Here is a 27,032-nt window from a genome sequence, read left to right as displayed (position 1 = left end):
TTTGAAACAGGAGAAAACTACCGGAGACAAGTCAATGCATTCTATAGCTATAGATAGATATATGTGCGTCCCTTTAGCGAGTATGTTTGTCCATAAAAGTGGAGCTACAACAGGGTCATATCGCCAGTGAACTCATGCTCGGAGCTTGCAAGTTTATTACCATCAGTATTCATGAGACTGGAAGTACCCACTAGGAATAGGAATAACAGCGAATATTACAATAAAATAAAATATATTGCCAGGCCCCTGAGATGTCCATACCTCTGCGACCGGAGAGAGACTGACTGACTGACTTTGTGTGTGGTTAGGTATGTGTATTTGCAGGTGTAGCCTGGGGCTGTATTGGTGACTGTCAGAGAAACTGGAAAACGAAGAAGAGAAAGAGGTGCACTGAGGACTGAACAACAACTCAGCCTAGACGTATTTGCTCACAAAGCCAGCAGAGAGAGGAGTGAAATCTGAAGTGCAAAACACCACAGTCGGCTGGATCCTGCGCCCACTGAAAAAAATGGTAGTTTTGCCATTTATCTCAGTGGAAGCAGGATCGGGCTCATTACAGGCTTTCTCTTTTAAAAAGTATCTGAAGGACCGAAAGAGGATTGTGCTTTAAAACCATCCCTTTGAAACGTTTTCTCTTCCTCCCCGCCCTCCACCCCCGCCCCGCTCTTCACAAACGTGTCCAAAGTACTGCGAACGAGGTTTGGTTTATCTTTTGAGTCAGCCATTTGTTTTTTGATTATACCCGAGGAGCCCCGGAGACTCAAATAATTGCTGAGACTAAAACAAGTGTGAAAGTCCTCGCCTCTCTCTACCTTCCACTCCCGTTCTTGGCCTCTGTTAGAGAGAGATCAGAGAAGAAAGAGTTGATTGAGTCTTAAACTTTGAAACTATGTTCAATGCCTGAGGACTCCAACAGAATAAAAAGAAGGGCAGGACAAAAAACTGGCCACAGAACATTATCCAAACCCGAGTTACCGAATGTACATTAGCAGGCAGGGCCGGGGTATCAGTCCTAAATTCAATTGTCTTTTACAGATTCGGGAACGACAAACTTGAGTGAATGGGGCATGAGGCAGCATGGGGCCCCGTATCAATGGGGAACTGTCCAGCACAAAAAAGCTCCTGAAAAACATGATGTCGAGTACCTGCGAGATATTTGCTCTTAACACACTCCCCACCTACTGCATGGGATTTTTGCACAATAAATATGCCCAAGACTATTTGTAACAAAAGAGTGCACTATAACTAGCCTGCAATGCATGTGGATACATCTACAGCCAGGTAGAAGTTGTACTTCCATTGGTGTTTGCCAATCTGAGTAAACCAACAGGTGTTATACTGACATACTGCCCAGACATACTGTCCATTTCCCCTGCTCCTGCGCTAGGTTGTTACCGCTCCAGGAAGACCTGTTACAGGGAGAACACAAACCATTGGCTTCGAACAGACGCTACAGGTGGCGATGGCAGCGGTGGGGGAGGGATAGCTCAGTGGTTTGAGCATTGGCCTGCTAAACCCAGGGTTGTGAGTTCAATCCTTGAGGGGGCCATTTAGGGATCTGGGGCAAAATTTGGGGATTGGCCCTGGTTTGAGCAGGGTATAGGACTAGATGACCTCCTGAGGTCCCTTCCAACCCTGATATTCTATGAGTCTATGAAAACCAATCCTAACATTAAAACCCTTAATAATATTCCTCTGGGGCTAAAAAGAGTGAGATGATGAAGTTGCAGGAATACAAAGTCAAGGCTGAGCTTTCCGAAGTAAAGGGAAATAAATGAACCAAAAGGAACTTGAATTGCTGGTCTACCTGGTAAACTTTAAAGCAAAGGCTGCCCTAAATCAACGTCTTCTATATACTTTTTCACCCAGGGCAGATATACCCAAGGCTACATTCTCTACTTATAACTGTGAATAAACGTATTGGTTTGTGGCAACCCAAGTTGGCCTGCTACAATGCAGGCGCCATCTAGAAGTGGTGCAATCGCTACCACGTGTCAGTCTTTCCCAACCAGCTAAAACCGAAGGGTGATATTATTGACTCTACGGGCCTTCTGACTAAAGGTCGAAAGCTCACGGAAGGCTGCTGTAGAGGTAAGAAGTTAAGGGTTTACAAAGAGGAGCCCGGAATCCGCGGTGTGATGAGCAGCCTCAGAATTTGTAGCCAGAGAGAGAAGAGTCCGTGGCTCTGGCTCATGTACAGATTTCATCATTTCTAGTGGACTCTCGCCTAGTGTGCCAATTCCTAACCGCCACCACCACCTTCCTCTAGGCACAGGTTCTCTCCTTTCTCCTGCACGCCCTTAAAAAAAGCCACTGTAACTGATGAGTATAAGAAATAGAACCACTAAACACGTGTGGGCCAAGCATATCTACCTGTTTGTCACTATATCCATTTGTGTATGCGGTTGGATCTGGAGAACATACTACATGATATCTTGGTTTGCGAGAAGGGGAAAAAGTAAGCCCATGGAATAATCCATAGACAAAACATGCCATTTTCTCCTTCTTTTATCATCACTTTAACAATCTTCATTAACACTGAGCGTTCCCTCTACCAATGTACACTGGTGAGTTTACTTGGCCAGCGTTCTGGCTAACCAGATACATTTGTCCAGCTCTGAGTGTCTCCATCTTCAGCGTCAGGTCAGAAGCCCATTGTCTTTGTATGGCTGATTGGTTTACCGTTATATCTATTCTATTGGCAAAGGAATGTGGGTTGTTTTGCATCAGGCTCCAGCACGCATTTTCACCTCAAAACAATGTATCAAATGCACCATTTCCCCGGGTGCTGATCCTCAATTTATAAAACATGGCAGCTCAAAAAGCTACGGTAATTCATGAATCGTTAATAAAAGCATGTTAGTTATCATTTTGTTCCTCTTAAACAATGATTTCGATACAGGTTTCCCCCCTTAAAACCAGAATGTGTCAGTTTCTAGTTCATCCCCCTCCTAGATAAAGTTGCATTCAGCAATCCCTGGGGAGACAATAATGGATAGAGACCGGCTCCCTCTCGCATCCTTTTCTTTCTTTCTTTCTTTCTTTCTTTCTTTCTTTCTTTCTTTCTTTCTTTCTTTCTTTCTTTCTTTCTTTCTTTCTTTCTTTCTTTCTTCCTTCCTTCCTGGCTGGATGAGAAACTGGAGAAAGCCATATGATGACAAATGTGGACTTTACTTGGGATTTTAATAAGTACTTTGTATATGTGTGTGTTTGAGAGGGGTATATGTATATATGCATAGTATACGAATATGTATATATGTACATAGACGAAGCTCAATGAATGAGAGATACAGCTATTCGGACACTCTTTAAGGGTGGCACATGGCAGATCGGTTATCAGATCACTGCCTCAAACAAACACCCGGCTGCTTTTTCCTGGTGCCTGTCTTTAGCACTCCTGGAGCAGACGTGATAACATCTGGGCTATCACCCAGGGTTATCATTAGAGTGCCCCAGTGGACTGGCTTCACCTGTGTTGTTCCCTTCGGATTCAAATTAATCCCAGTTGTTGATCATAAACGTGAGAGACACATTTACAGGTTGATTAATTAAGGGGTTTGGCTGCCACCGGTTTTAACTACATACAGTTAATTTGAGAATTCCACTCTAAAAAAGATCGGGCCATAACCCAAAATATTAGTCATCAATATATTTGTGAATCTTTATTCTTTCTTCCTAACCGTTTCATCTAAATGCAACACTAAAACTGGGAAGAAACACAGACAAAAAATAATTGCAACAATGTTATTTTCCAGCCTCTTCCTCCTTTTCCTTTCTGCAGTCATGTCTATAAAGGCGATTCAGACTAGCTTCCCTGTGTTCTCTCTTCATAAAAGAAACCAAACTACCCGTAGTTTTAAAAATAAAAAGGCTTTGTGATTATTTTATGCTTCAAGTCATGCCGGAGTGAGACGTGGGTTTTCACACGATTAAAGAAGAGAGATTTTACAGGCTGCAAAAAAGGAAACGCACAATTTCATTTCAACAGTGTTTCCCATGTAGAAAGCACATGCTCCTTGTGGGCTAAGTGGCTGTCACTAGCGGTGCCTGACACAATAATATTTGCAACAAAACTAGATGGGGAGGGGGGAATGAAATTATATGGAAATCAATAGACCCTGACTGCTTCAAACCAATGTCTGTCACAATGATTACTCTCAAGGAGCCTATTTAGAATTCTTAAAAGTAACAGGCTTAGGCTGGAAAACTGTCACTTTCTGTGTTGAGAGTCCTCAGCACAGGGACACACACGTCTCTCTGAAGGACTACACAGGAGCACAGGAAATTAACACCTCTTTCGCTACAATCCAGTTATTATTTTAAATAATGATAACTATATGTAATTAGACACCATGTATAAGCCAAGTACGAAATCAGATATGGACATTACAAGTACCAGCACCTAAGCATGCACAAACCCAGAGAGAGCTATATAGTCATGCACACTGCATTGTATTGCGTGTGAGATCTGGGCATGGCTACATGTACGTGTATTAGACGCAGATGCACGTGCAGGCACAGAGTACACAGATGCGCGCGTTGGTGTCCCTGTGTCCGATTAGAAAGGCGAGCAATGCGCATGTGTTGCAGCTACAGGTGTAGCACCTGCACTGTCCTTCCATCCTGGTGGTCATTATAAGAGCAGCTCTCAAACTCCGGCACCGCCTAGCCGTGCAGACGCGCAAGGAGATGCAACAAGGCGCAGGGAGGGAGAGAGCGGGAGGGCGGGAGGAGGAGGAGGAGGAGGAGGAGGCAGGGGGAGACAGCTGATGTCTATCAAAGCCGGAGCGCCCAGCTCTCGCGAGAGGGTCCGTAGCCACGAGATGTGGGGCTCAGGTGTAAGCGGAGCGCATCTCAGCCCAGCGCTAGGATAGAGCAGACAGATAAGTGAGACCGAGAGGGCTGGAGGGAGTCTCACTGTGCGGTCCTAGGGAGCTCCAAGAAACAGCGGTACCAGCAGTGGGATCTGCCGCTGCACCCTCATCCCCCGCAGGAGGAGAGCGCCCGGAGAGCACTTTTCCCCTTACTTCAGGAGTGTTTGTGGATTTACATGCCAAGCCTTCAAGATGATGTCCATGAACAGCAAACAGCCGCATTTTGCCATGCATCCCACCCTCCCCGAACACAAGTACCCCTCGCTGCACTCCAGCTCGGAAGCAATAAGAAGAGCCTGTCTACCAACTCCGCCGGTAAGGGGCAAGCCGCTGCATCTCTCTCTCTCTCTGTCTCTTTCTCTCTCTCTCCCCCTGTATACTGCATGTATGTGCACTAATAAAAAAACCGCTGCGAGGCACATTTTGACAAGCGGCGCTTAATGTTTTTTTCATGTCCTCCTCTGCAATCATCTGAGCGCCTGTGATCTTTTTTGAAAGCGGTGTTCACACGAGTCTCCGACTTCCTCCACTTTCGGTATTAATTTTTATGACTCGGCCTCTGAAAGGAATGTTCTGTATGCGCGCTGGTGTTTGACACAATTCCCCAGCTGAGAGTTACATATCCATTTCTTCTTCTCCCTTCTTTTCTTTTTCTTTGCCCCCTCCCCCCGCTTTCTGGTTCCCTCCTCTCTCTGCTCCCTTCTTTGCTGCTCTCCTCCACTCCTTGCCCGGCTTCCTCCTCTCTTTTTTCCCACCTTCCTCCTCTCTTTATTTTCTCTTCTACTCCCACTCCCGGGTCTGCTCCCTTTTATTCGCCCCTCTCTCGGCTCCCCCATTTCCTCACTCCCCCTCTCCTTGGGCTCCCCTGTGGGCTCCCCTCTCTTCTCCCTCCCTCCCTGGCTTGCTCCCCCCTTTCCGTTCCCTCCTGCCCGGTCTTCCCCCACTATATCCCCCCATCTGCCCCTGCTTTCCCCACCCTCCACTTTCCTCTCTTCTCTCTGCCCCACTTCGCCTCCCCTCTCTCCTCGGCGTTTACCCCCTCCCGCGTCTCTCTCCCATCCCACTCCCCTCCTCTCTGCCCCCCTTTCTGCCCCCCTATGCCCCCCCTTTTCTGTCGATTGCAGTTGCAGAGCAATATCTTCGCCAGCCTGGATGAGACCCTGCTGGCCCGGGCCGAGGCTCTGGCGGCCGTCGACATCGCCGTGTCCCAGGGCAAGAGCCACCCCTTCAAGCCGGACGCCACCTACCACACCATGAACAGCGTGCCGTGCACTTCCACCTCCACCGTGCCGCTGGCGCACCACCACCACCACCACCACCATCACCACCAGGCGCTGGAGCCCGGGGACCTGCTGGACCACATCACCTCCCCGTCGCTGGCGCTCATGGCCGGCGGCGGGGGGCACGAAGGGGCCGGCGGGGGCGGAGGCGGTGGCGGCGGCGGAGGAGGTGGAGGGGGAGGAGGCGGCGGCGGCGGGGGGGGGTTGATCTCCACCTCGGCCCACCCCCACTCGCACATGCACGGCCTGGGCCACCTGTCGCACCCGGCCGCCATGAACATGCCCTCGGGCCTGCCCCACCCGGGGCTGGTGGCCGCTCACCACGGCGCGGCGGGGCAGGTGGCCTCGGCGGTGGTGGGGGCGGCCGGCCTGGCCTCCATCTGCGACTCGGACACGGACCCCCGCGAGCTGGAGGCCTTCGCCGAGCGCTTCAAGCAGCGGCGGATCAAGCTGGGCGTGACCCAGGCCGACGTGGGCTCGGCCCTGGCCAACCTGAAGATCCCCGGCGTGGGCTCGCTGAGCCAGAGCACCATCTGCCGCTTCGAGTCGCTCACCCTGTCCCACAACAACATGATCGCGCTCAAGCCCATCCTGCAGGCCTGGCTGGAGGAGGCCGAGGGCGCCCAGCGCGAGAAAATGAACAAGCCCGAGCTCTTCAACGGGGGCGAGAAGAAGCGCAAGCGGACTTCCATCGCCGCCCCGGAGAAGCGCTCCCTGGAGGCGTACTTCGCCGTGCAGCCCCGGCCCTCCTCCGAGAAGATCGCCGCCATCGCCGAGAAATTGGACCTGAAAAAGAACGTGGTGCGGGTTTGGTTTTGCAACCAGAGACAGAAGCAAAAAAGGATGAAATTTTCCGCCACCTACTAAGCAAACCAACAAAACCAACGCGCCAAGTTTCCATCCCCTGGAGTGTGGGCCAAGGGAGGGGACCGAGGGGGGGACTGTTGGGGGGCTGGGAGTGAAGGGAGGGAGATTGCGGGGCGGGGGGGGGGGGTGCGAGTGGGAGGGGAGATTGTGGAAAGGACGAGCGGGCTGGAGAAACCAGTGGACTTCTTGTTTGACCAGAGACACTCTCAAAATCTCCTGGGGACCAAGGAACAATGTTGGGGAGAGAAAACAACAACAACAAAAACAACAAACTTCTAAAGGAAAAGAAACGAGAACAACAAGAAGAAGAGCAAAAGTAAATGCTCTAGAAATCCATGGGGGGCACTTCTGCAGGCTGATCGCCCCCTTTACAGGAAGAGAGCGCGAGAACAACCCAAGCGTAAACACACAGAGACACACACAAAACTTACAAATAAATACATTTAAAAAAAAAAAACCCTAAGTCACCAATTTTAAAAGGAAAAAAACCAAACCACAACCCAGAAGGTGAAACTATTGGTGATGATGCTCATTGTTTTTGTTTGGGTCTCTTTTTGTTCTTTTGTTTTTAACTATGTTTTTTATGAGGCTTCGTGATGGTTCTTATCTGTGTGACTGCGGGTTTGGAGAGGGGTGTTTTTGCAGTTCCCAAGTCGGTTCGGTGCCTGGGGGGATGTGGTAGGGGGAAAGAGAAAGAGATTCTGGCCCTTGTTTCACAAACACTAGCTAGCTAAGAGTGAATGCTCAATCACTGGCTTTATACTCCGGGAAATTTGCCCCTTCTTCTGCCCTCACTCTGCTAGGGAAGCCAACCATTTTTATAACGAGCTATATAAAAAGTTACTTGCTCCTTTGTTCCTTTTCCTCCCTGTATGTGCTTTGTGTTTATGTCTAGAGAGAGATCCATATCTCTATAGAGATACATCTAGCTAGAGATACAATGCATACGTTAGCTGTTATACTGCACTGGCTGCCCTGTTAACGTTAGAAGAAATCATGCGCTGAGTCATTAAGTCTCGGGGTTAAATGTGTCCTTCCCCTCTGGCATCTCTTCCAAATCTGTTGGAGAGGTTTAGCGGATTGCGGTGGTAGAAGGTTTCCTGTTAGTAACAGGGTTTATTTTACTAAGTAGGCAAGCGAAATCACCAATATAAAGATTTGAAACGACATTTATTTCTGCGGGGTCTGCATGTTGAGGGGGGAAACATTTGGGTTTAAAAATCGTTTATTGTAAATAATAAACGTTAGGTAGAGGAATTGTTTTGTATGGTTACATTTGCACTATTCACGGTCTCCCAAATTGGAAAGCAAAACAATTATTCCGTATTATTAAAGATAAAGGTGCATTATATCTCGGAGATTGGGGGGCGAGGGGGGAAAGAGAGATGGCCAGAGCTCGTTGGATAAAATACCAGCTGTGTGCAAAAGACATTCACTGGGTCTGGTGTTATTGGAAAGGCTTTAAAAACAAGGCATTTCTGAAAAGAAAACACCCTGCTGTTTAAAACAAACAAACAAAGACTGAAACCATGCATGACCTAAAAAAGGCACAGAAAGATCCCTGATAAGGTCTCGCTATTATTTATTTATTTATTTATTTATTTGATTATTTAATTATTTTGTGTATCATTGTTTGCAGCGCAAACATTCTATGCATTTTGAAACTGAGCACTAAAAATAGAGTAGCTTCTGGTAGAACCTTTTGTGGATGGTGTAATTTCACAGTTTACTGCCTGTTTTCACCGAAAACACAAACATTCTTGTCACCGTTCTTGTATTTAGATTTTTTTTAAAAGGAAGAAGATTGTAAATATTTTCGTTAATGCAACACACACACACACAAAAAATGGTTACAAACTGCAACCACGTGTGGATCCTGAAATGTCTCACTGAATTATCTACCTGTCCATGTATGTTTGCTGAGCTTTCTCCTTGGTTGTGTCTTTACTATATTACTTTTATTTCTTTCAGAAATATTTCTGTAACACAAAATACAACAGGGAGATAAGTCCCAGCACACTTACAAATAAAACAAACATGAAAACAGAATAGTTTATTATTCGGTGCATCTTTTTATGTTTATTTCTGAGTCACGGCTGATAAATTCAAGGGATAGCCGTTAGACAAATACTAATTCTACCAAAAAATAAAAATAGTGAGAGATGTATTTTTCTGCTAAATTCAGAAATCATTACTTTGAGATAGCTCTTATGTGAAAATCGGTGCTCTGAATAAAATTAACTATATATTAGCTGCGTGTGTTTCTTGAAGTTTATTCTATAACTGCAGAAAATATAAATCAAAGTAAAATTAAAAAGGACTTCTGAAGTATTTCTTTTCAGTTTGCTGGAAAGGATTATGCACCTACAAAATATGTGTAAAGAAAAAAAAAGCTTGGTGCTTTCAGGTTTATATGTTGTTCTGACTGGCCTAATTGCACTTAATTATGTAACAAAATATTTTATTTTTATTTTGTGTTAATAAATATGAAAATCATAAACTGATCTCTCCTGACGTTGTAAATGCAATTGTTCATTAGGAACGTATAGGATGCCACCTACTGCTTCAAGTGATCAAAGAACCTCTTTCTTTTCTGATGACCTATGTGACTAGATCAGATGCCAAATGTAAAAAGTTACTTAATAGCTGGGATTATTTCTTCTGTAGATTTATTTTAGCCAAATCTTTTTAATTTTGCCGGTAAATCTGTGAATCAAGACACTTAACGTGATGTTCAGAAAAGAATAAAACGTTCAAAAAGCTGTGATTTTAAGCAACTGTTGATGTTAAAAACAAAAGCACTAAAGGTATTTTTTAAAAAAATAGAGCTCGTCCACCGGAAATTGACTTGTTTCTGTTGTTATGAACTTGAAATGTCATCAGAATTTTTAATAAATGCATTTGTAAAAAATATTATTTTATAGAAAAGTATTACCGGATATCATTTTTGGAGAGTCAGGAATGAACAAATAAAATAAATTACAAACTTTTTTTTAATCTTCCCCCAAACTGAAATGTTAGCGGACAACACGTTTGTATTATACAACCATGACAATGTATGTATTGAAAAGTAAAGAAGTTTCTTTTGTATTAAGTACAATCCTTATCGAGTACAAAGAAAATACTATGTTAATAAAACAGATAATGAAAAAAAAAATAACAGCTTTGCAGAGTTTCCTATTTTTTTATGGTAGGAAACTGTGCAAAACCAGAATGCTCTGCTTTCTGTTGAATAGATCTGAAAACTTCACGACAGAATCCCAAGAACAATAAGGCCTTTTTAACCAACTCACTGAAAATAGCTCGGGGGGGGGGGGAGGAAAGTGTGCAAGGACAGGTCACAAGGACTGGTTAAACTTTTGCTTCTTAAAAAGGCTGAAAAGGGAGAAAATCCATCCCAAACTAGTGTCAAGAAATATGTAATCGCCTGAGCGGGGAATTCAAGTTGGTTCTAAAAGTTAGAATTATTCTCCATGCTGGAAAATGTTGCGGATCTATTCTAGAATATACAACCTAATATCTTCGGAACTTCTATCCAGTTCAGAACCTGTGACCCCTGCCGTGGAAGAGTGAGGAAACGTTGGTACCGTAGTCTCTTTCGTTTCATATTTTTCACATTTGCTATATCTTGTCGATTTCCTGGTCTGATTTCCCAGCCAACTCCTTAAGACCTAGACTGACTTCTGGAATTTCTGTTTAACACTTGTTCTCCAATTGCTTTCAACTTAGATGAGACCATCATAAATGAATAATAGACATCCACTGCCATGGTAGTATTGATTTTTACTCTCCTGTGATATTAAGACTAATTCGGTCCTGGTTCAACAAGTAACAGGCTCCCCAGAAGGAGCATGAAGTGTCCTACAGCACAGTTTTTATGGTCAATATCCCCACCGACCCCCACCCATTCCGTCTTCCCTCCACACAGAGACAGATTTGTCAAAAGATAATTATTTTAACTCTGACGGACTTTTGATCGCATAAAGCGGATACTGCTGCGTCTGCCCTCTCTGTTATTCCGGCTTTTCCCAAACGATTTAAAATCCCTCCAGTTATTTAGGTCTTGCTTTGCAGCCGATGTCTTTTTTAAGCTTTTATTATATTTACCTGCTGATTCAAAAAGAGGAGAAAAGCTTATTTGACTTTAAATTATCAGCAGCGGAATTCCAAATCGCATGGGAACCTATTTCCACCTGCGAGACAAACATATTATTATCAGTAATTATGTTATTTAATAGTTGATAAAATATTAGAGCTCACTGCTGTCTAGGCCCCTTCTCGGTATAAATGGGCCCTATGCCAGAAGAGCGATGGGTCTGCAGAGCAGCTTTCGATCACGTGCACTACAAAAGGATAGCTGCAAATACAATTACAGAGCCGCCTTTAATAATTCATGGACTGAGAGTTAGAAAATTAATAAAATGAATTATAACAAGAGGCTAATTAAAAACTTTAGTAATTGTTGTCAAGACAGCTTGATGGGAGGCGTTCTGCACAACCCCCCCCCTGCTTTTGGAAAACATTTTTTCTTTGAAAACCTAGAATGTGAAACAGACTTGGTTCGTACTGAGAGCCGTTTTGATTTTTTTTTATATGGTTGTAGGTCATTTCTACTGGAATCTGATTGGAGTGAAAAATAGCAATCAGGTAGGTATCTGTAACATGGCAAATCAAAAAGTTCCACGGGGTAAAGTTAACCTAAAAGAGGAGCTCACGGATTAATATTTGATTGAGCAAACAGACAACAACAACACAACGCAAGTGTTTCTACACGAGCAGAGAGTGTTGCTACTAGAGAACTGTTGGCTTTGCACCATTCGGATAAAGAACGGATTTTTTCAGTCCCTAACCAGGCAAGCCCCTGTCAGTTACGGTCCGTAATATTCCTGGTCTGAGAGTTTTAAGAGTTCATCTTGTACACATCCATTCCATCCCGCCAGACTTTGGTCTGAGTAAGGGCTGCAGGATAAACCGGGCGTAGTGTGAAGCATTTGATTTATACACCTCCAAAGTCAGTGAAAGTCAGTGCTAAGATTCCACCTCAACCTTAACTTGCCCTTTGTGATTAGGCACTGCAGGGGATCTAATGTTTCTCCACTGCTAACAATACCGAGGCAAACGGGGCCAGCTTTGATCTTGGTGTAACTCAGACGAATGCGATGGAATTACACCAGGAATTTATTTGGCCCAAGCAGACCACTAATGCTGTATACCTGTCTTTAACTGACATGACTTTGCTTTTGCTAGTTTAAACAGAACTTTAACCTTGGTTTAACACGGACCTGAGTTTTAATTTCCTTTGTTTTTGTTTACGGGTGGGAAGAAACTATAGAAGGGGCAGCTTACTTGAAGCGTACAAGAGGCACTCTTAAAGCTCTCCGATCATTAACACCGGAGTAACGGATCTGAAAGAACCCTTTCCAGTCTATTGAGGCAACGCAGACTTTTGGAGAATCTTAATCCAGGGATTACTGGCATGATGGACCTTAATGGTTCCTTGCAGTCTATTGTGTCAATGCGAATTTATTGACATTTAAACTGCAGCTCCCCGTCTGATAGTTTATTGACTGAACACGTGAACAAGAAATTTGCATATGCAAAAATATGCTATACAAATTATGCACTATATCTCCTGTCCAAAATCCTTATGGTAAATAGTTGCTGAGCATACTAGTCCCTCTTGCAACATTATGATGAGTCTTTAAACTTTCTTTATCTAAATACCCAAAGGCATCGCTGATTATGGGTAAAGGGAATTTCTTTTAAAATAAACCTGGTCTTTTTGTTTGTTTTGTACAAAATTCCTAAAATAACAATAAAAAAACTCGATGCCACAAAATGTCTATCGTTTACTATTTTTATAAATTCAAATAGCCAAAGGGATTTAAACCGAATCTGAGAAATAAAAAGAAACGCTATATTGACACGTTGCAGGTAGACCGTAGCTCAGAGCTGATTTTTTGCAATCAGGTAATAAAACTCTCAAAATAGCTTCTTACAGTGGAAATGCTGACGACCCCCTGACTACAAAGGCTCTGGCATAGAGCAGTTTCCGGTGCTGGATACGAAGCTAGAGTTATAAACCTCCTGAAAATAAGGCTTAATAATGGAAATGCTGACAAGCACTAAACTATAGATATGAGACATACTGCTGTAAATATCTACATATATAGATGAAGAGTGGGGTAGATGTATACACAGGTAGCTACCCTGGATGAAAGCAAGCAAGCTAAAAGGTGTAAACTAAAACTAAAATGTGCAAGATCAGTTTTTCATTTTTAAAAAGATGTTTCCCAAGGAAAGGATAGCATGTCAACATGAATACAGTTTTATGCAAGGCTGCTTAAAGAAGACAAGACACCTAGATGCATAATTTAGGCCTTGATTATGGTCATTATGGAAATGGAATTACTAACAAAAGTTTGTTTGGTAACTAATTATCCCATAATCTCTGCCTCTCTTCACTTCAGCATAATGTATACAAACTTTTGTACACATGGATCAGAATAAAACAAGGTGTTGACAGCATCCAGCAGTGGAAATTCACTTACACAAGACTTTTTCTCACTGAAGTGTTGACAATAAACATTTAATGAAGGCAGAGACTTGGATGTCTCCAGACAGTGTCAGAATACTTTAAACAGACCATTAGCATGGCTTCTTCTACTTCAAACAGAGCACACTATACCATAACATTATAAAAATACAAAGTATGAAACAAATAATCTGTTTATACAGATATTTTAAGCTGTTTTCACCAGTTCTGACATCCCCTGTATTTAGTAACAGAAACTTACTCAATTCAGATTACTCGCGCTTAAAAAATGTTAAATACAGTTAATGCAATATTAATCGCCCTTTGGTGATATAAAATGCAATATTTTCAGGCAGCTATCGAGCTTTTCTAGAGGAAGAGCTGATGAAAACAGTCACAGCTGAATAGTGGAGAGAAAAAAGCTCTGTATTTATTGCTTTTGTTTGGCTTTTGGCTACAGAGACAGGAACATTCTAATGGGGTAAGGACATTTATTTTATCTGCAATCTATTGCTGCTCGAGCAGGAGTGGCAGATGGGGTTTGGTGTTATATTCACAGAGTAATTTAGAGCAAATCCTAATAACTAATAATGATTTATGTTAATTTCAATCACTTATGTGACTTTATTAAAGCCGTGCTGTAAAAGAAAAGGGAAAGCTGGAGAGGCAATCTGTATCTAACTGAAACCGAACCGCGTGCTTTAAGAAAGAATTAGGTTGCTTTAATGGGTTACACTGAAAATTGTGACATGGTGAAGGCAGTGTCTATGACTATTATTCAGATACAGTACAGGGCATTCTTCTGAGATTGTGCACCTTCAGATCTAATTTCCTAAACAAAGTGCCCCATGTAGAAAGCCCAGCTATCTAAGAGAATAAAACATTCTCGTATTTATGATGCAAAATGTATTGATTGTGTTAAAGGAATCTGTTATTTTAATGTGGTGGGTTGCTATGCCGTCCATCTAAGGGTTTACCAAGCATAAATCCTGGCGGAATTAATGGTAACATCCCCAAAGTATTGGATGCAAAACTTGTATTACGGGCTACATAAATGTAGGGAGATCTCCGATTCTTTGCTTACATCCTTAAAGCCTAACCCCGGATTTATTCCTCACTGGAAATCTCCAGTTAGTTAGGATTTTGTATGCTCATAAATGAATGGCTGTTTCCAAGAATCATTTGCATTTCCCCCTACTATCTTCAGTCCAATTACAAACTGGTCATATTGGCACATACACACCTAGCATTAAGTGCATTGAAGTGAGCGATGTTTTCAAAGGAGAAGGAACCGACTAGTGCTTTTCTGCATAGGAACAGTTTGATGAACTGTACAGGAGAATGCATCCGATGAAGTGAGCTGTAGCTCAGGAAAGCTTATGCTCAGATAAATTTGTTAGTCTCTAAGGTGCCACAAATCCTCCTTTTCTTTTTGCGGATACAGACTAACAGGGCTGCTACTCTGAAACCTGTACAGGAGAGGAGTACTTACAATATTTTGAAAGGGAGGGTGTTCTTAGCTCCTGGCAATTTACTTTCTCAGCTACCTTTCTGCGTTTTTCCGCCTTGAGGCATACAGTCTGAAAGTAAAACAACATCAAAGCTCCTGATTAACACCATTTTCCTGCAATCAGAAGGCGAAGCTAGCTGGAACGTCTAATCTGGTGTTAGCGTTTATTTTCGAACAAAACAGTCAGAACAAAGTTCAAAAGAGACAGGGCAGTTATCTACGGGGGACTAAGGGAAAAGGGAAAGTGCAAGGAGTGATTTATGTTTCTGTCAAAACGCTGAAATGGATCAAATAAACCTTCTGTTTGCTACATTCTGTACTACTGCAGTGTGGATTGTAATTTCCGTCTCCAAACAACGGTTTGGGAATATGCAGCAATTAGCTCCTCTCACACCCCATTGCAAAGCATTCGGTTTTAAGAGAGTTTCCCCAACTTTTAGGTTCTTTGCAGGAGCCTGGGGTTTTTTTGTCTCCGAGCTGCTACTGCATTTTAAATGTGACCCTGTTCCATAAAAAGTCGTTTCTGTGTTGTCTGTAGTATCGGTTTTATTTATAGCAACAACTGTTTTTCTTGGTAAAAAAAATCCATATTTTAAGGGGTGGAACTGATTTTGATGTCTCTCAGAATGTCCACACCTGAAAGAAGTACAGCTATCTCAGTTAATACTGCTTGTATGAAAGGGCTGCAAACCCATGTATGTATCTGCTTTTTGAACTATGGGACAGTACACATGAACTAGATACTGCCAGTATTCAAGTGTGAGTGTGTACATAAGTGTGTAAATATCTATCTATCTATCTAAACACACACACAGATAATGTATATAGCTTTAAATGTATCTATGTATGTAACAACACACACACACACTCACGAATTTAACACGGCGGATTTCAGATAAGGAACGTGGTGGATCTTTGTTGCTAAAGTTCATTAGTGTTCTGCCCTAGTGCTTCAGCACCAGGAACAGCTCCCTTAAAATTGCAGAGTGATGCATTATTGAAAGACTGTATCAAACAGCTCTGGGGTGCAGCCTTTCTGTGCTGGGCTCTAGATGAAGTCTGACTGTCTGACTGCACAGAAGCCTCTAATATGTTAATGGCCGTAGGGGATGCCTAAGGTACCATCTCAAGCTGCTTCGCACACCATATGTCAGGCCGTTAGCCACATGGATCTATTAATCAAAGGGAGAGCAAAAGCGAGCTTTTAATACTCCACCCTATTTTACTATATTCTTCCTCCTTTAATTTTCTCCAATATAAAGCATAAAACTACCTAGAAGAGAAAGATGGAATTCTCTTTTTATCCAACCCTTTATAGACCCATTTATAGTTAGCGTTAAGGAGAGTAGGGTACCTTCACCCTGGCAAGGTTTAGTTTAAAACTCCTGCTCAACTTCTGTGATAAAGAAGATCTACATCCACCCACACAACAGAAGCGTCATATCCTAGAGAAGCCACCTCTGAAGGAAAGTATTTTAATAGCAACCTCGCTATAACCTCCTATTTCAAAGTAAACGGGCAGCTACAAATCTGAGCGGCCTTCCGCACTGTCCCTCAAACACCAAATATTCCATTGTAAAGCGTTATTTCTTTAGTTTGAGTCAGCTCTACGGTGAATACAATGGTTGAGCCCTAAGTGCTGTGTCCTCATGGGAAAAAGGGTATCAGTCTTCCCGGTTCAGTAAGTAGCGTGGTCCAAAGGAGAAGAAAAACAGCACCCTATACTTTTCAATATTGAAAATACTTTTAATATTGAAAACAACTTTCAAAATGTAGAGGAGAGAATTTCTGGTACATGTTGCTGCTTAATGTTACAAAACAGCGCTCCCCTAAGCACGTCCCTTATTCAGGGAGGGGAAGATAGCTGTGTATCCACGCCTGTAGCCTGAATGATTTGTACACGAGAGTATAGAGGAGCTCCTTTTCTGAGGAAAAGTAAGGCTCTTGCTCTGAACATCTGGTTTTAGAAAACGTTTGCAGGAGCGTGTATCCACACCCAAACTCGCACATGCTCCTCATAAATAATGTTACGCATATCGTAGACCTGACGTAGGTACACGGCACAACCAACAGTCATATAATAATTCCGCGACTCTTACACTTTTCCTTTTCTCTGATGATGAGTGAGAGGCCACATACCTTTTGCTCTTGCTTGTTCTAAATAAAGTGTTTTTTTAAAATCCAGTTTAGTCAAAATATGTTGTTGGAGAACACTGGATCCCAGGGACAGCAAGTTATTATGTGGAGGAAACGACGAAATCTCCTCCACATGCCATATAATGTAGTAGAATCGGAAAGGTTAGGTTTCCTCTTTAGGAATGTGTGTGCACAGACAACATATACAAAACATACACGTTGGGTATGTTCTTAAATACCCAGAGAGAAGTCGAGTGTATTTACCGATTAAGACACACGTGGGAATAGGGAAAACATCTAGAAACTACATTTATAATACGATTGTACAAAAACACACCATAATATATCTCATTAAAATACCATATATTAGTATCATATACTAGGGAGAGACAGCTTTGCGTGGGGAAGCATTTGGGACAATATCTGATGTATAAGCATAGTGCAGAGAGCATATTGGGTATAGGGTACAGTATGCTGAATAGATTATGTTGAAATCAAGCGTAAGAGACAAAACTAACTTCTGACATTTCTCCTCTTTGGTCTGAAAAATGGTTAGTGCATCTTGTGCTTAGACATAAAGTTACTGAGGTGACCGTCTTTAAGAACATGTTTCCTTTAATAAGATTTGATTTAACCTGTAATAGCCTGCAAAAATGTTAAAGCATTGCCAAGCAATATATTACATCAAGATGGAGATAAATAGATGGGTTGAGCTTCAATGATTCTGACTTTCAAACTACCTTGCTATGGAAAGGCACTTATTACCTTAAAAATTTGGTGCACACACCAACCATCATTTCCTTCCCCGAGAAGGTAACCCATCTATCTACCGCTTTAGGTTTCCAGCGCCTCGTAACTTAATTCCTTCAGGCTATTCATCAGCACAGTAATTAAACTAGCAAATGGATGTAAATAAAGTGAAATTGGTTTCATGACAGATGAGCCGAAGAGGCCTCTGACATGAAACAAGCCAGGACAATAATTATTTCTGCACCGGGCTCTATGAAGAACTCCATCTGGATTTATTAGGTGCTTCAAGTTATTTGCTGGGAGCAGGCAAGACAGGAGGATTCACGTTAATTTGACAGGATTTTTTGCATCCTAAATAGGTTACAGAAACATTAATCTAGAATTAACTTTATCGAAACTATAAGTAGGCCTAACTCTGTATCCAGAATAAAAACACCCTTCAATCAAAATAATTTATTAACCAGAAAGGGGCTAATTAAACTGTTTATTTTCCCAGTGCTCACTGAGTATCTAAGTTGTAATTCAGGTCTCCACAGATTCCAGACCAAAATAATAATCCAGATTGTTTTAGTGGCCAATATATGTAACACTTTTTGGAAAGAGTCTTACCTTTTAAAAACCAACACAGCAGCAGCAATAGAGTGAAAGCAGAGTTATGTGAGTTTTTAAGAGCTCCTCTTCCCAAAAGTCATCGGCAATTACAGGCTCAGCCAAACCAAATCTGGTAGGCATCTGCTCCCACCTTTCTATGAAAGCAAAGTTTATACCCACAGAAAATAGGGACGCACAAGGATTCCAGGAAATGGGGGTGTTTGGACTCAACAAAGCTCAAGTGTAATTGGAGCCATCAGGTCCAGCCTGGAGTGGAAGTAATATACAGAATAAATAAAAAAGGGCTCTCACAGCAGGTGGAGATTAGTTCTTTTTCCCCTGAAAAGATTAGAAACTGACTGCTTTACGCTTAAACGTACTCTCAATTATTTAAGTCCCCCTTCGTGATTAGCAAGTAAAAGTAATGCTCCAAAGCGCTGAAGAAATGAAGCAAGGATAACAGTGCTTTCCCACCACTCACGTAGGCTTTCCAGCACCGTGGCTAGCTCCCTGCCGGCTAACAAACACTCATACATGGGAACCCTCTCCGATACATACACCTGGAGGGGGTAAGGGGTGGGGAGGCGAATAAGGAGGGAGGCAATTTGAGCGTGAAAAAAATCCGCTCTCCCCCAGCCTGGGAGAATATCATTCTTGCAGAGGCGATTTGGACTTGTGAAAAGGATTCCCCTGTATGCTGAACCCTCAAATCCACCCCCCTGACAAAAGCTTTAACATGTTCTCAAAGGATGGGGGAGGGGGAGAGAAGGGGTGTGTGTCAAGATTCTGTGTCACCCACAGCAGTTGATTAGAGCTCAGATCTTTTGCAATGTTGTCCTAATAAAGCAACGCGCATTGTACATCCCCACTGTAAGGCGAGTGGGTAATTTTAAAGCCAGAGAGGGATTCTAAAGGAATTTATTTTCCTTTCTCTCTGGCTCTCTCCCTTTTAACCAGCACAGGAAGCTAATTATTTAAAAGTTCATGTAAAATTATAAGACAGAGCCCAGTCCTTTAATTAGAATACAGTATGAATAGGGGTAGCATATGGAGGAGAATGTCAAGAAGAGGGTGCCAGGGGCAGATCCTAGGAAATCTGTATTCATTTCTGCCTCCTATTTGTTCAGTAATCTCTGCCATCATAACTAAATCTTGGAGCACTGATGTAGTTCGAGTTGTTGTTGACTCAACGTCAAAATTCAATCACTGGGGGTTTTGCATCAGCCGGGCTACTTATTTGTCTAATAAATCCGTCATTTTGTAAGAAAAATATTTGAGCAGCCGCACTTGACCTCTTGGTATCCACAAGTCACATTTATTTCTACCAGTTTACAAATGCAAAATGGAGATGATCATCTAATGCCTCCAGGTACTGTGTTGATATCTGATTGGATTTTAGATGGAAATGTCTATTTTAAATACCCTGTGATTAAATTGTACATTTAATAGAATTCATGCCTTTCAAACGGAATCCTGATTTGCAACTTAAAATCCTGGGGGTTTAAAACATTATAGTTAACCATAAGTTTTTGTGCATGATTGATTATTTGTTAAACCCAAATGATAGGGTTTTATTAAAGCTGGATCTTTTTCACTGGAAAACTTATTCTGATCCTGGAATATTTCTGACTGAAGGGTGTCAGACCACACATCTGTATGAGATACCTGACTATTATGTGATAGTCTATATTGCGGGGTTACTGCGTTGATTTCAATGGGCAGTTATTAAAAAGGGGGCTATGCTGCCAAAGTTTGTTTAGAGTGTAAGGAAATAACTGTTACCATGGTACTTTCATTCATAGCCAAAACCAAGATCGCACTGTCCTAAAAGGGTGAGTCTCTTATCTGTGCCGGTGAATGAATGATTTCACCTCATAGGGCCAAATCCTGACGCCTACACTCCGATTCAGTGCTGATGACTTCGTAGGAACTCATCATATACAGTGCTCACTGTCCCATTTGGAGTTGGTTTCTCGAGGGCATAGCTTTTTAAAATGATAACGTGTTCATTTACCCCGTTAGGGTTAATGCAAGTGATGATCAAGCACAAAAAAGGCCGCGAACTCACTGGCTCGTTAATAGCCACTTTCACAACTAACCTTGATCCCGAAACGTCGCCCTCCGCTCTAAAGTTGGGTATCCCGTTCGTGACCAACTGCTGGGGCCTCAGTCAAACTGGCCTCCCTCAAAACACCAATCCGAATGAGAAGCGAGACAGAAGCCGGACTCCCAGCTGGTTTACATGGACTGAGCTCTGCAGAGGGGGGATACCCGAGCCCTGTCCAACGTGCCGGCTGGCTCAAACTCCAGCCTGGGGTGAGAGGTTTCCGCCTAGTGCTCAGGGTTGGTTTCATAGACTATCAGAGACTACCAGGGTTGGAAGGGACCTCAGGAGGTCATCTAGGCCAAGCCCCCGCTCAAAGCCCCTTGAGAAGATCGCCCTGAGAACCAGGCTGACAAGCTGCTTTAAAGTTGGCCCGTTGTCTTCTTTTTTACTACTCAAGGCAACCAACCTTTCCCTTGTCTGAGCTGAAAGGGGGCCGCACGGGTTTGGCGTAAGCCTCGCGGGCAAAGACAAAGCCTTGTCCAAGAAGAACAGGAAAGATCCCCCAACGTTAGGTTTCTGAGTCTTCCCCGTTGCAGTCTGCTCCTGGAGCACTGATCGCCCCCACGCAGGGTTGCCAGGGAAGGAACCGCACGGATCGGACAGGACTGAAAAGCCAGCTGACTAGCCGCCTGTCCCCCGGGTTCTTCGGGACCGTTCGGTGTTTTCAGAGACCGGGTCCAAGGCTTTCCCTCCCATCCCTCACCTAGGGGCAGCTGAGTGTCCCACCGATCCTAGTGGCTCAGTTTACTCCGTTCGTGCAAACTGGGGAGGGAGGGGGGGATGGGAGAGCGCAATGCCTTGGTAAGACTTTCCGAGCGCACGACCCCTGCTGCGTCTCGCCCTTTGGCGGGCTAGAGACGGCCACAGCCCAGAAACTCCTTCGCGGTGCACGGCTCGGCTCGGCGCGGATGCCGGCGAGAGCGCGCCTCGCGCAGCGCCTCCTGGCCCAGGCCGGGCTGTCTGGCGCCCGCCCCGTCGGCGCGGTGTGTAGGCCGAGGAGAGGTCTGGAAAACTAACGCTCCCTTAATGTCGTCCCTCCTCCCCCTTGCCGCGCTCCTCAGGGGGGAGCCAGGGAGCTGCCACCGCGGCCCATCTCGGCGGGCAGGGCCTGGCCGAAAGGGGCTGCCCGGGCAGGCAGGCCTTCCCCGGGAAAGTCTACGACCGAGCTGCTCTGCCGGCAGGGGCAGGCCCCCGCTGCAGGTTGCAATAGGCAACGCTGGTGCGGGAGAGCCAGCCGGCTCCAAGGGCGAACAAACTGGGAAGGATTGAAAACGTGCTTGCGCTTCTCAGCCCCGCTTTGCAAATCCCGGGAATCAAAGCGCTGCTGCTTCGCGCCACGCCGCTGCACCACAACCCGGGCCTCCGCTGCTTGTGTTGCAACCCCGTGGCCTCGAGCCTGTGCTACTCTTACTCGCACACGACTCGCCCTACCTCACCAGACTAGACCCACTGAAGGCAGCTGCATGGAGGGGTAAGGATTTTGGTCAGGTGTTTCTGCAGAACCTTGTCTATGCCCCACGGCGAGATCGGGGATGGGGGCGGGGGAGTGATAACCTACCAATACAAGGAAGTTCTTAGCAAGTGCAGTCCTATCTTTGTCCTGCGCTGGCATAGTATTGAACTGTACGCTCTTGAGGTGTAGGTACGAAAACCTAGCCCACTTGCTGGGAGCTGGAGCGCTCCTCAGGTACGAGGGATTGCCTTTACATTCGGGTCTATTAGCTCACTCCAGTTTTAAAATCGTTTTAGTCTTCCACTTGGAACTAATATTCGAAATCCGGAAGTAGCCAGGAATCCAGAGTCACTCGCCCAGAGGTGGCATGCTGGCCCCCTCGCAGATAGGTTTATCAAGTCAGGTAGTGGTAGTCAGGTAGTGATAACTCTAACTGAGAAGATGGAAAGTGAAGTAAACATATCATTCATTCCATTTAGCACCACTGACGGCAAAGTGTCTGAACAGATGTCCCATCTTCTTTAAAGGGGGGAAACTCAAAACTTGCACAGGCAGCCTCAGAATACAGGTTTTTGCTTTTTTTTATAATAGCTTCATATTGCCAACAAGCCATTCATTCCCAGTTGCTTTTCTTTTTAGAGTCTTTTTTGTGACTTTTTCCTGCGTTCTCCTCTTCAGCAACTTGTGAATGATCTGGAGGATCTATTGTTCCTAGGATAAATACAGACACAGTCTAACTTGTTTTCAGTAACAGAGCAGAAAGTATGTTAATATTAAAACAAATAATTGATTATCACCATGTCACTGAAGAGAGTCAGTAACATGTTACCTGGTGCCTTGTATCAATATAACAGCTAGAGTAGAAACCCTATTCTAGCTCAATCTGAATTTGGCATTCAGTTTCAAATGGCATGTATCAGTTCTGAACTCTTCAACCAGACCCCCAATTCAATGAAGGGGGGAAAGGTGAAATATTTCAGCATATTGAAAATATTGATGTTGGCCCATAGAAATGAATGTACTAAGCTGTAGTTATTAACAATGTATAGAGGCTTAAATCAATATAAATTAATTTAATTATGATTTCTAATTGCATTATGCATGATCAATTTGACACACTACATTAAAGATAATTAGAGAAGGACGCTAGTCACTAATCACTCCTCTAATAGCTTAATGAAAAGGAATGTCATATATTACCTGTGAGATAAATCTGTAAAAGAATATAAATGCTTATTTTTCAATAGAAAGTGTGGGGAAATAATTGTACCTTTTATTAGACATTTTAACAACTGTATTGTTAATGTATAATGGATTTCTATTTTTATTTTACATGGTCTTGGTTAAGTATTTATTAGTGTTGATTAAAGTGCGGGGGTGTTGTTATAGGACCATATATTGGGGACTTGAATGAAGCCTAACTTTTATGTAAAAATATCATGCTGTCCTCAGAAGCTTGTGCCAAGAGGTCAGAGTAGATGGAGGTCCTAACTTAGCATAATGGCTTTAACATTTCCATGACATCATCAGGGAATCTGAAAAGGAGTCTAAGGATAATCAGAGTGGTCATTCAGAAGACCAGTAAATATTTTATGAGGATATATAGAAGACAGGAAAGAAGGTGGTCAGAAAGGTGAATCTGTACTGCTTCGTGCTCTGTGAAGAAGGTTTTTCACTTGCTACCAATTTTGATTGAAACTCTGCACACGGTTAATAAAAGAGACTGAGCTTGACCCTTGGAAATCCAAACTCCAATTTGCTTTTAGTTGAGATCTAAATATATTTGTATTCATTGTAGCCTTTAGAGTGTAGTGATGATCTGTCTCCAAGCATTTATCTTACTTTTTAGCTTCACCTGTGCATGTACATGAGTCTACATTCACACTTCAGGTTGTGCTCTGTTACTCAGTGCTTTCCCATACTGGGCATAAAAGATGATTTACTGTTAAACTGACAACAACACAAATAAATGGATATATTTTTAGAATGGTAACAGGATTATGCCAGTGGATTAATTGAATATGCTCCTGCATTTGATTCCTTTTATTTACACACCTTTGACAAATAATGGAAACATTTCTTGCATCATACAGCATTTAACATCAAATCTTATCATAACCAAGTTTAAGAATGTTCTTTCTTTTAGGTCCCAATCAATGCTCACAAAGTGGTGAGCACTCTCAGCACTCCGATTACCTCCAGTGGCATTGATGCATGTATAAGAAGTGTGTAGAAAGTGCTGGACTGGGCCTTACAATTGTTGTGTATTGGCAAAGAAGTGTAACTTTTTCTAATGTAATGTTACCAGGAAAATTGTAATCATGGTTTTGAAATGCAAATACAGGAAGGCTGAGGCAGTGAATGATTGCAGAGATGTTGACTCTGGGGGATTTGTAACTTTTCTACTGTTAATAAACTCCCAGTAAAAAGTACACAACAGAACAGTTGTTCTTCAGATTCCATAGAGAGAAAGTATAAATAGAAATGGGCTCATGTTACAGCTCACTTCATAATCATTCCTAAATATTCCAAATGCAAGTAGGACAAATTGCAGCATCAGCTTGGTCAGAGTTAAGTTATTCACAGCTTTAGATGATGTGCCATAATTTCATACCCACAGCCCAAATTCAGGTTTCAGATCCGAAATCCATATAAAAAGTGATAGGGCCTGAACCTGCAGTCCTTGTTCAGCCCAAACTCCCATTAGGTTTAGTTCTGTACTCCTGAAAAGCTAGCGTAATCTGGATTTGCACAGGGAATGTCTTCTGGGTTTTGTAGTAATGCATTTGTCTCCAATCACCCAAACCAGGCTTAGGACACCAATGCAGCTTAGATACCAAGGTGACAGGCACCTTAAAATACCTGAGGCAGATAGATGGCAATGGCTACTATAGCACATAGTCAGTAGTATCAGCCACAGCTACCATGACTCTCCTACATGTCCATGAATCTGGCTAGTGGGTTCACTGCCATGCCCCCTCCTCTGCCCTAACCTAAACCACATCTACTGGAGCAAATATCCATGTGCCATTGCTCCACAGCATGTGGGGAGTGTGGAGATTTCCTGCATGGCTTTTCCATGGCCAAAGAACCCACAAAGGAGGGACATAGTCTCTTGAATTTACTTGATTTGCCTGAATAAGGGCAGGAGCACTGTATATAGACACATTTGCATATGGTTAATTTTATTTGTGGAAGGTGAATATCAGTGTCTGGCTGTTTTAGGACCTGGGCCTGCACTGAAGTTAATGGGAGTTTTGCCTGAGAAATGAGTGCATGCTTAATGTGCATTGTGGGTGAAATTCACCCCTGCACAGAAGGCACTTAAGCACCACCCAAACCTCATTTTGAGTCCTATTTTGAGTGGCTAACGTGGGACTAAAGTGGTGTTCTGCATGTTGGCTCTCTGCACAAGGTTGAATTTCATTCTGGGCTCAACTCTTAAACAAAGGCCAACATTTTCAAAAATATTAGCTTTAGTTAAAATCTAATCCCATTTCAATCTTCAACCGGAACTATTGAGCACTCAGCACTTTTGAAAATTTGGCGATCTATTTAGGAGCCGAATTATGGATTCAGGAGTTTGACTTTAAGAACACATTTGAAAATCTGGCCCGAGTGCTTTTTATGCCCAGCATAAAGTCACTTTTGTTTCTAATAAGTAAACAAACAAACAAATAAATAACTACAGCTTCTTGAAACAGTTTATCTTCCAAAATTTTTGTACTGTATTAGCTGCCTATCAAATTATGGCTCCCCCTTTCTTGTTTTATATTTGCACAGTTACTGAATATTGCCAGGTAATTATTTTTGGCTAGTGTGTTAGCAGAAACTTTAATAAAGTCTTTGTTTCTTAAAACATCAACATTAAAGTGGCAGTTTTGCTCCACAGTAGTAGGGCTAAGTACATTCTGATCGGTGGTACATTTTAGAAGTACTCAAAGAGGATAATTGTGTCTGACCGTCTTGTCATACCAATCCTGGCGGTGAACTGCAGTGCTCTGTATGTGAATATATTTGATTGCAACTCAACAATTTTTGAAAATTAAAACTATGCACAGACTGTACTGCATTATCAACTAATTGGACATCATGTCTCATGATTTAATATAAATGTACAGCACTATGTTAGAGAAATTTTTAAATAATATGAAGCAGTAAGAGTGAAGACCCTCTTTTTTCTGAGAAGGTCTCTTACGCAGCCAGGGGAGACTAAAGAAGATGACAATTTTAGCATCTAAATAAATATTAAGATTGGGGAAGGGTTGTGCTTATTTTTATTCTTTAAAACATTGTTAATAGATCTCAGTTTGGCATTGAAAATATTCGGCACATTGCCCTGGTCTCACCTATTTAACCCTGATTGCAATGTTTAAATAAATACTTCTTTTGTATTAGGGATTTGAGACAAAAAGTATCTATATGAAGGAGATGTAGGGTGTATGTGGTGAACTTAACCTGGTTCAAATCCACTACACTGAAATCCAGGTACAGAAATTGTAGCAACCAAATATTTGGTCGAATTGAACCCCTGAATTTGTCTGTTTTTGAATCGAGTATGATGCAGGACGCCAAACAAAGAAAGGGCAAGAACGCAGAGCTTATACATATCTACATGAAAATGTAGAAACATTAAAAAATAAATTGGATTAGGAAATAGATGAATATAATGACCTTCCTTACTCTCAATCATATGCTGCCAGCTAAGTGTTTGAGTCTGAAAAATTGCACTAATGAAGCTATTTGAAGGCTTTTGTGGACAACTGCTTCCTCTTTGAAGATTAAATGAATGATGTTGATGTGATTAATCTTAGTACAGGGAGTGATGCAGCAGCCAGAAAATACCTTGGTGATTTTCATAATTAAACTGAATCAACATTTCAAAGAAATGCCAGTGTTATCACTTGTATATTAGAATTACATTCATTA

At 42.8% G+C, this 27,032-nt stretch overlaps 1 protein-coding gene and 2 long non-coding RNA genes across 6 annotated transcripts in view; 2 read left to right on the top strand and 1 right to left on the bottom strand.

Annotated features, from left to right (window-relative positions):
• Positions 1–4,253: 4,253 nt before the first annotated feature.
• On the top strand, positions 4,254–7,074 carry POU4F1 (POU class 4 homeobox 1). The gene is made up of 2 exons (XM_048832687.2): positions 4,254–5,189; positions 5,999–7,074. The coding sequence occupies exons 1-2, from the start codon at positions 5,067–5,069 to the stop codon at positions 7,019–7,021; spliced, it is 1,146 nt and encodes a 381-aa protein (XP_048688644.1). The 5' UTR covers positions 4,254–5,066; the 3' UTR covers positions 7,022–7,074.
• A 6,636-nt stretch (positions 7,075–13,710) lies between these two features.
• Positions 13,711–27,032, top strand: part of LOC125637847 (uncharacterized) — a 149,352-nt gene continuing 136,030 nt past the window's right edge. For all 3 annotated transcript variants that reach the window (XR_012668803.1, XR_012668804.1, XR_012668802.1), the window contains exon 1: positions 13,711–14,037. This is a non-coding gene — a long non-coding RNA (uncharacterized LOC125637847). The remainder of the gene's footprint in view (positions 14,038–27,032) is intronic.
• LOC125637856 (uncharacterized) overlaps positions 14,975–27,032 on the bottom strand; it is a 223,932-nt gene continuing 211,874 nt past the window's right edge. Inside the window, exon 5 of one of the 2 annotated variants that reach the window (XR_012668805.1) lies at positions 14,975–15,136. This is a non-coding gene — a long non-coding RNA (uncharacterized LOC125637856). Of the gene's footprint in view, positions 15,137–16,852; positions 22,815–27,032 lie in introns of those variants that run through there. The other variant, XR_007357093.2, reaches the window with a different exon arrangement.

The sequence above is a fragment of the Caretta caretta genome, chromosome 1, assembly GCF_965140235.1.
Source record: "Caretta caretta isolate rCarCar2 chromosome 1, rCarCar1.hap1, whole genome shotgun sequence".
NCBI lineage: Eukaryota > Metazoa > Chordata > Testudines > Cheloniidae > Caretta > Caretta caretta.
Note: the sequence above shows the minus strand (reverse complement) of the source record. Positions and strands in the feature narration are given on the sequence as shown.

Excerpts from the sequence above, each read along its gene's own strand:
- POU4F1 (XM_048832687.2), top strand. The coding sequence starts at position 5,067 with ATGATGTCCATGAACAGCAAACAGCCGCATTTTGCCATGCATCCCACC. Across the intron at positions 5,190-5,998 it reads CCTGTCTACCAACTCCGCCG|TTGCAGAGCAATATCTTCGC; the intron begins GTAAGGGGCAAG and ends TGTCGATTGCAG.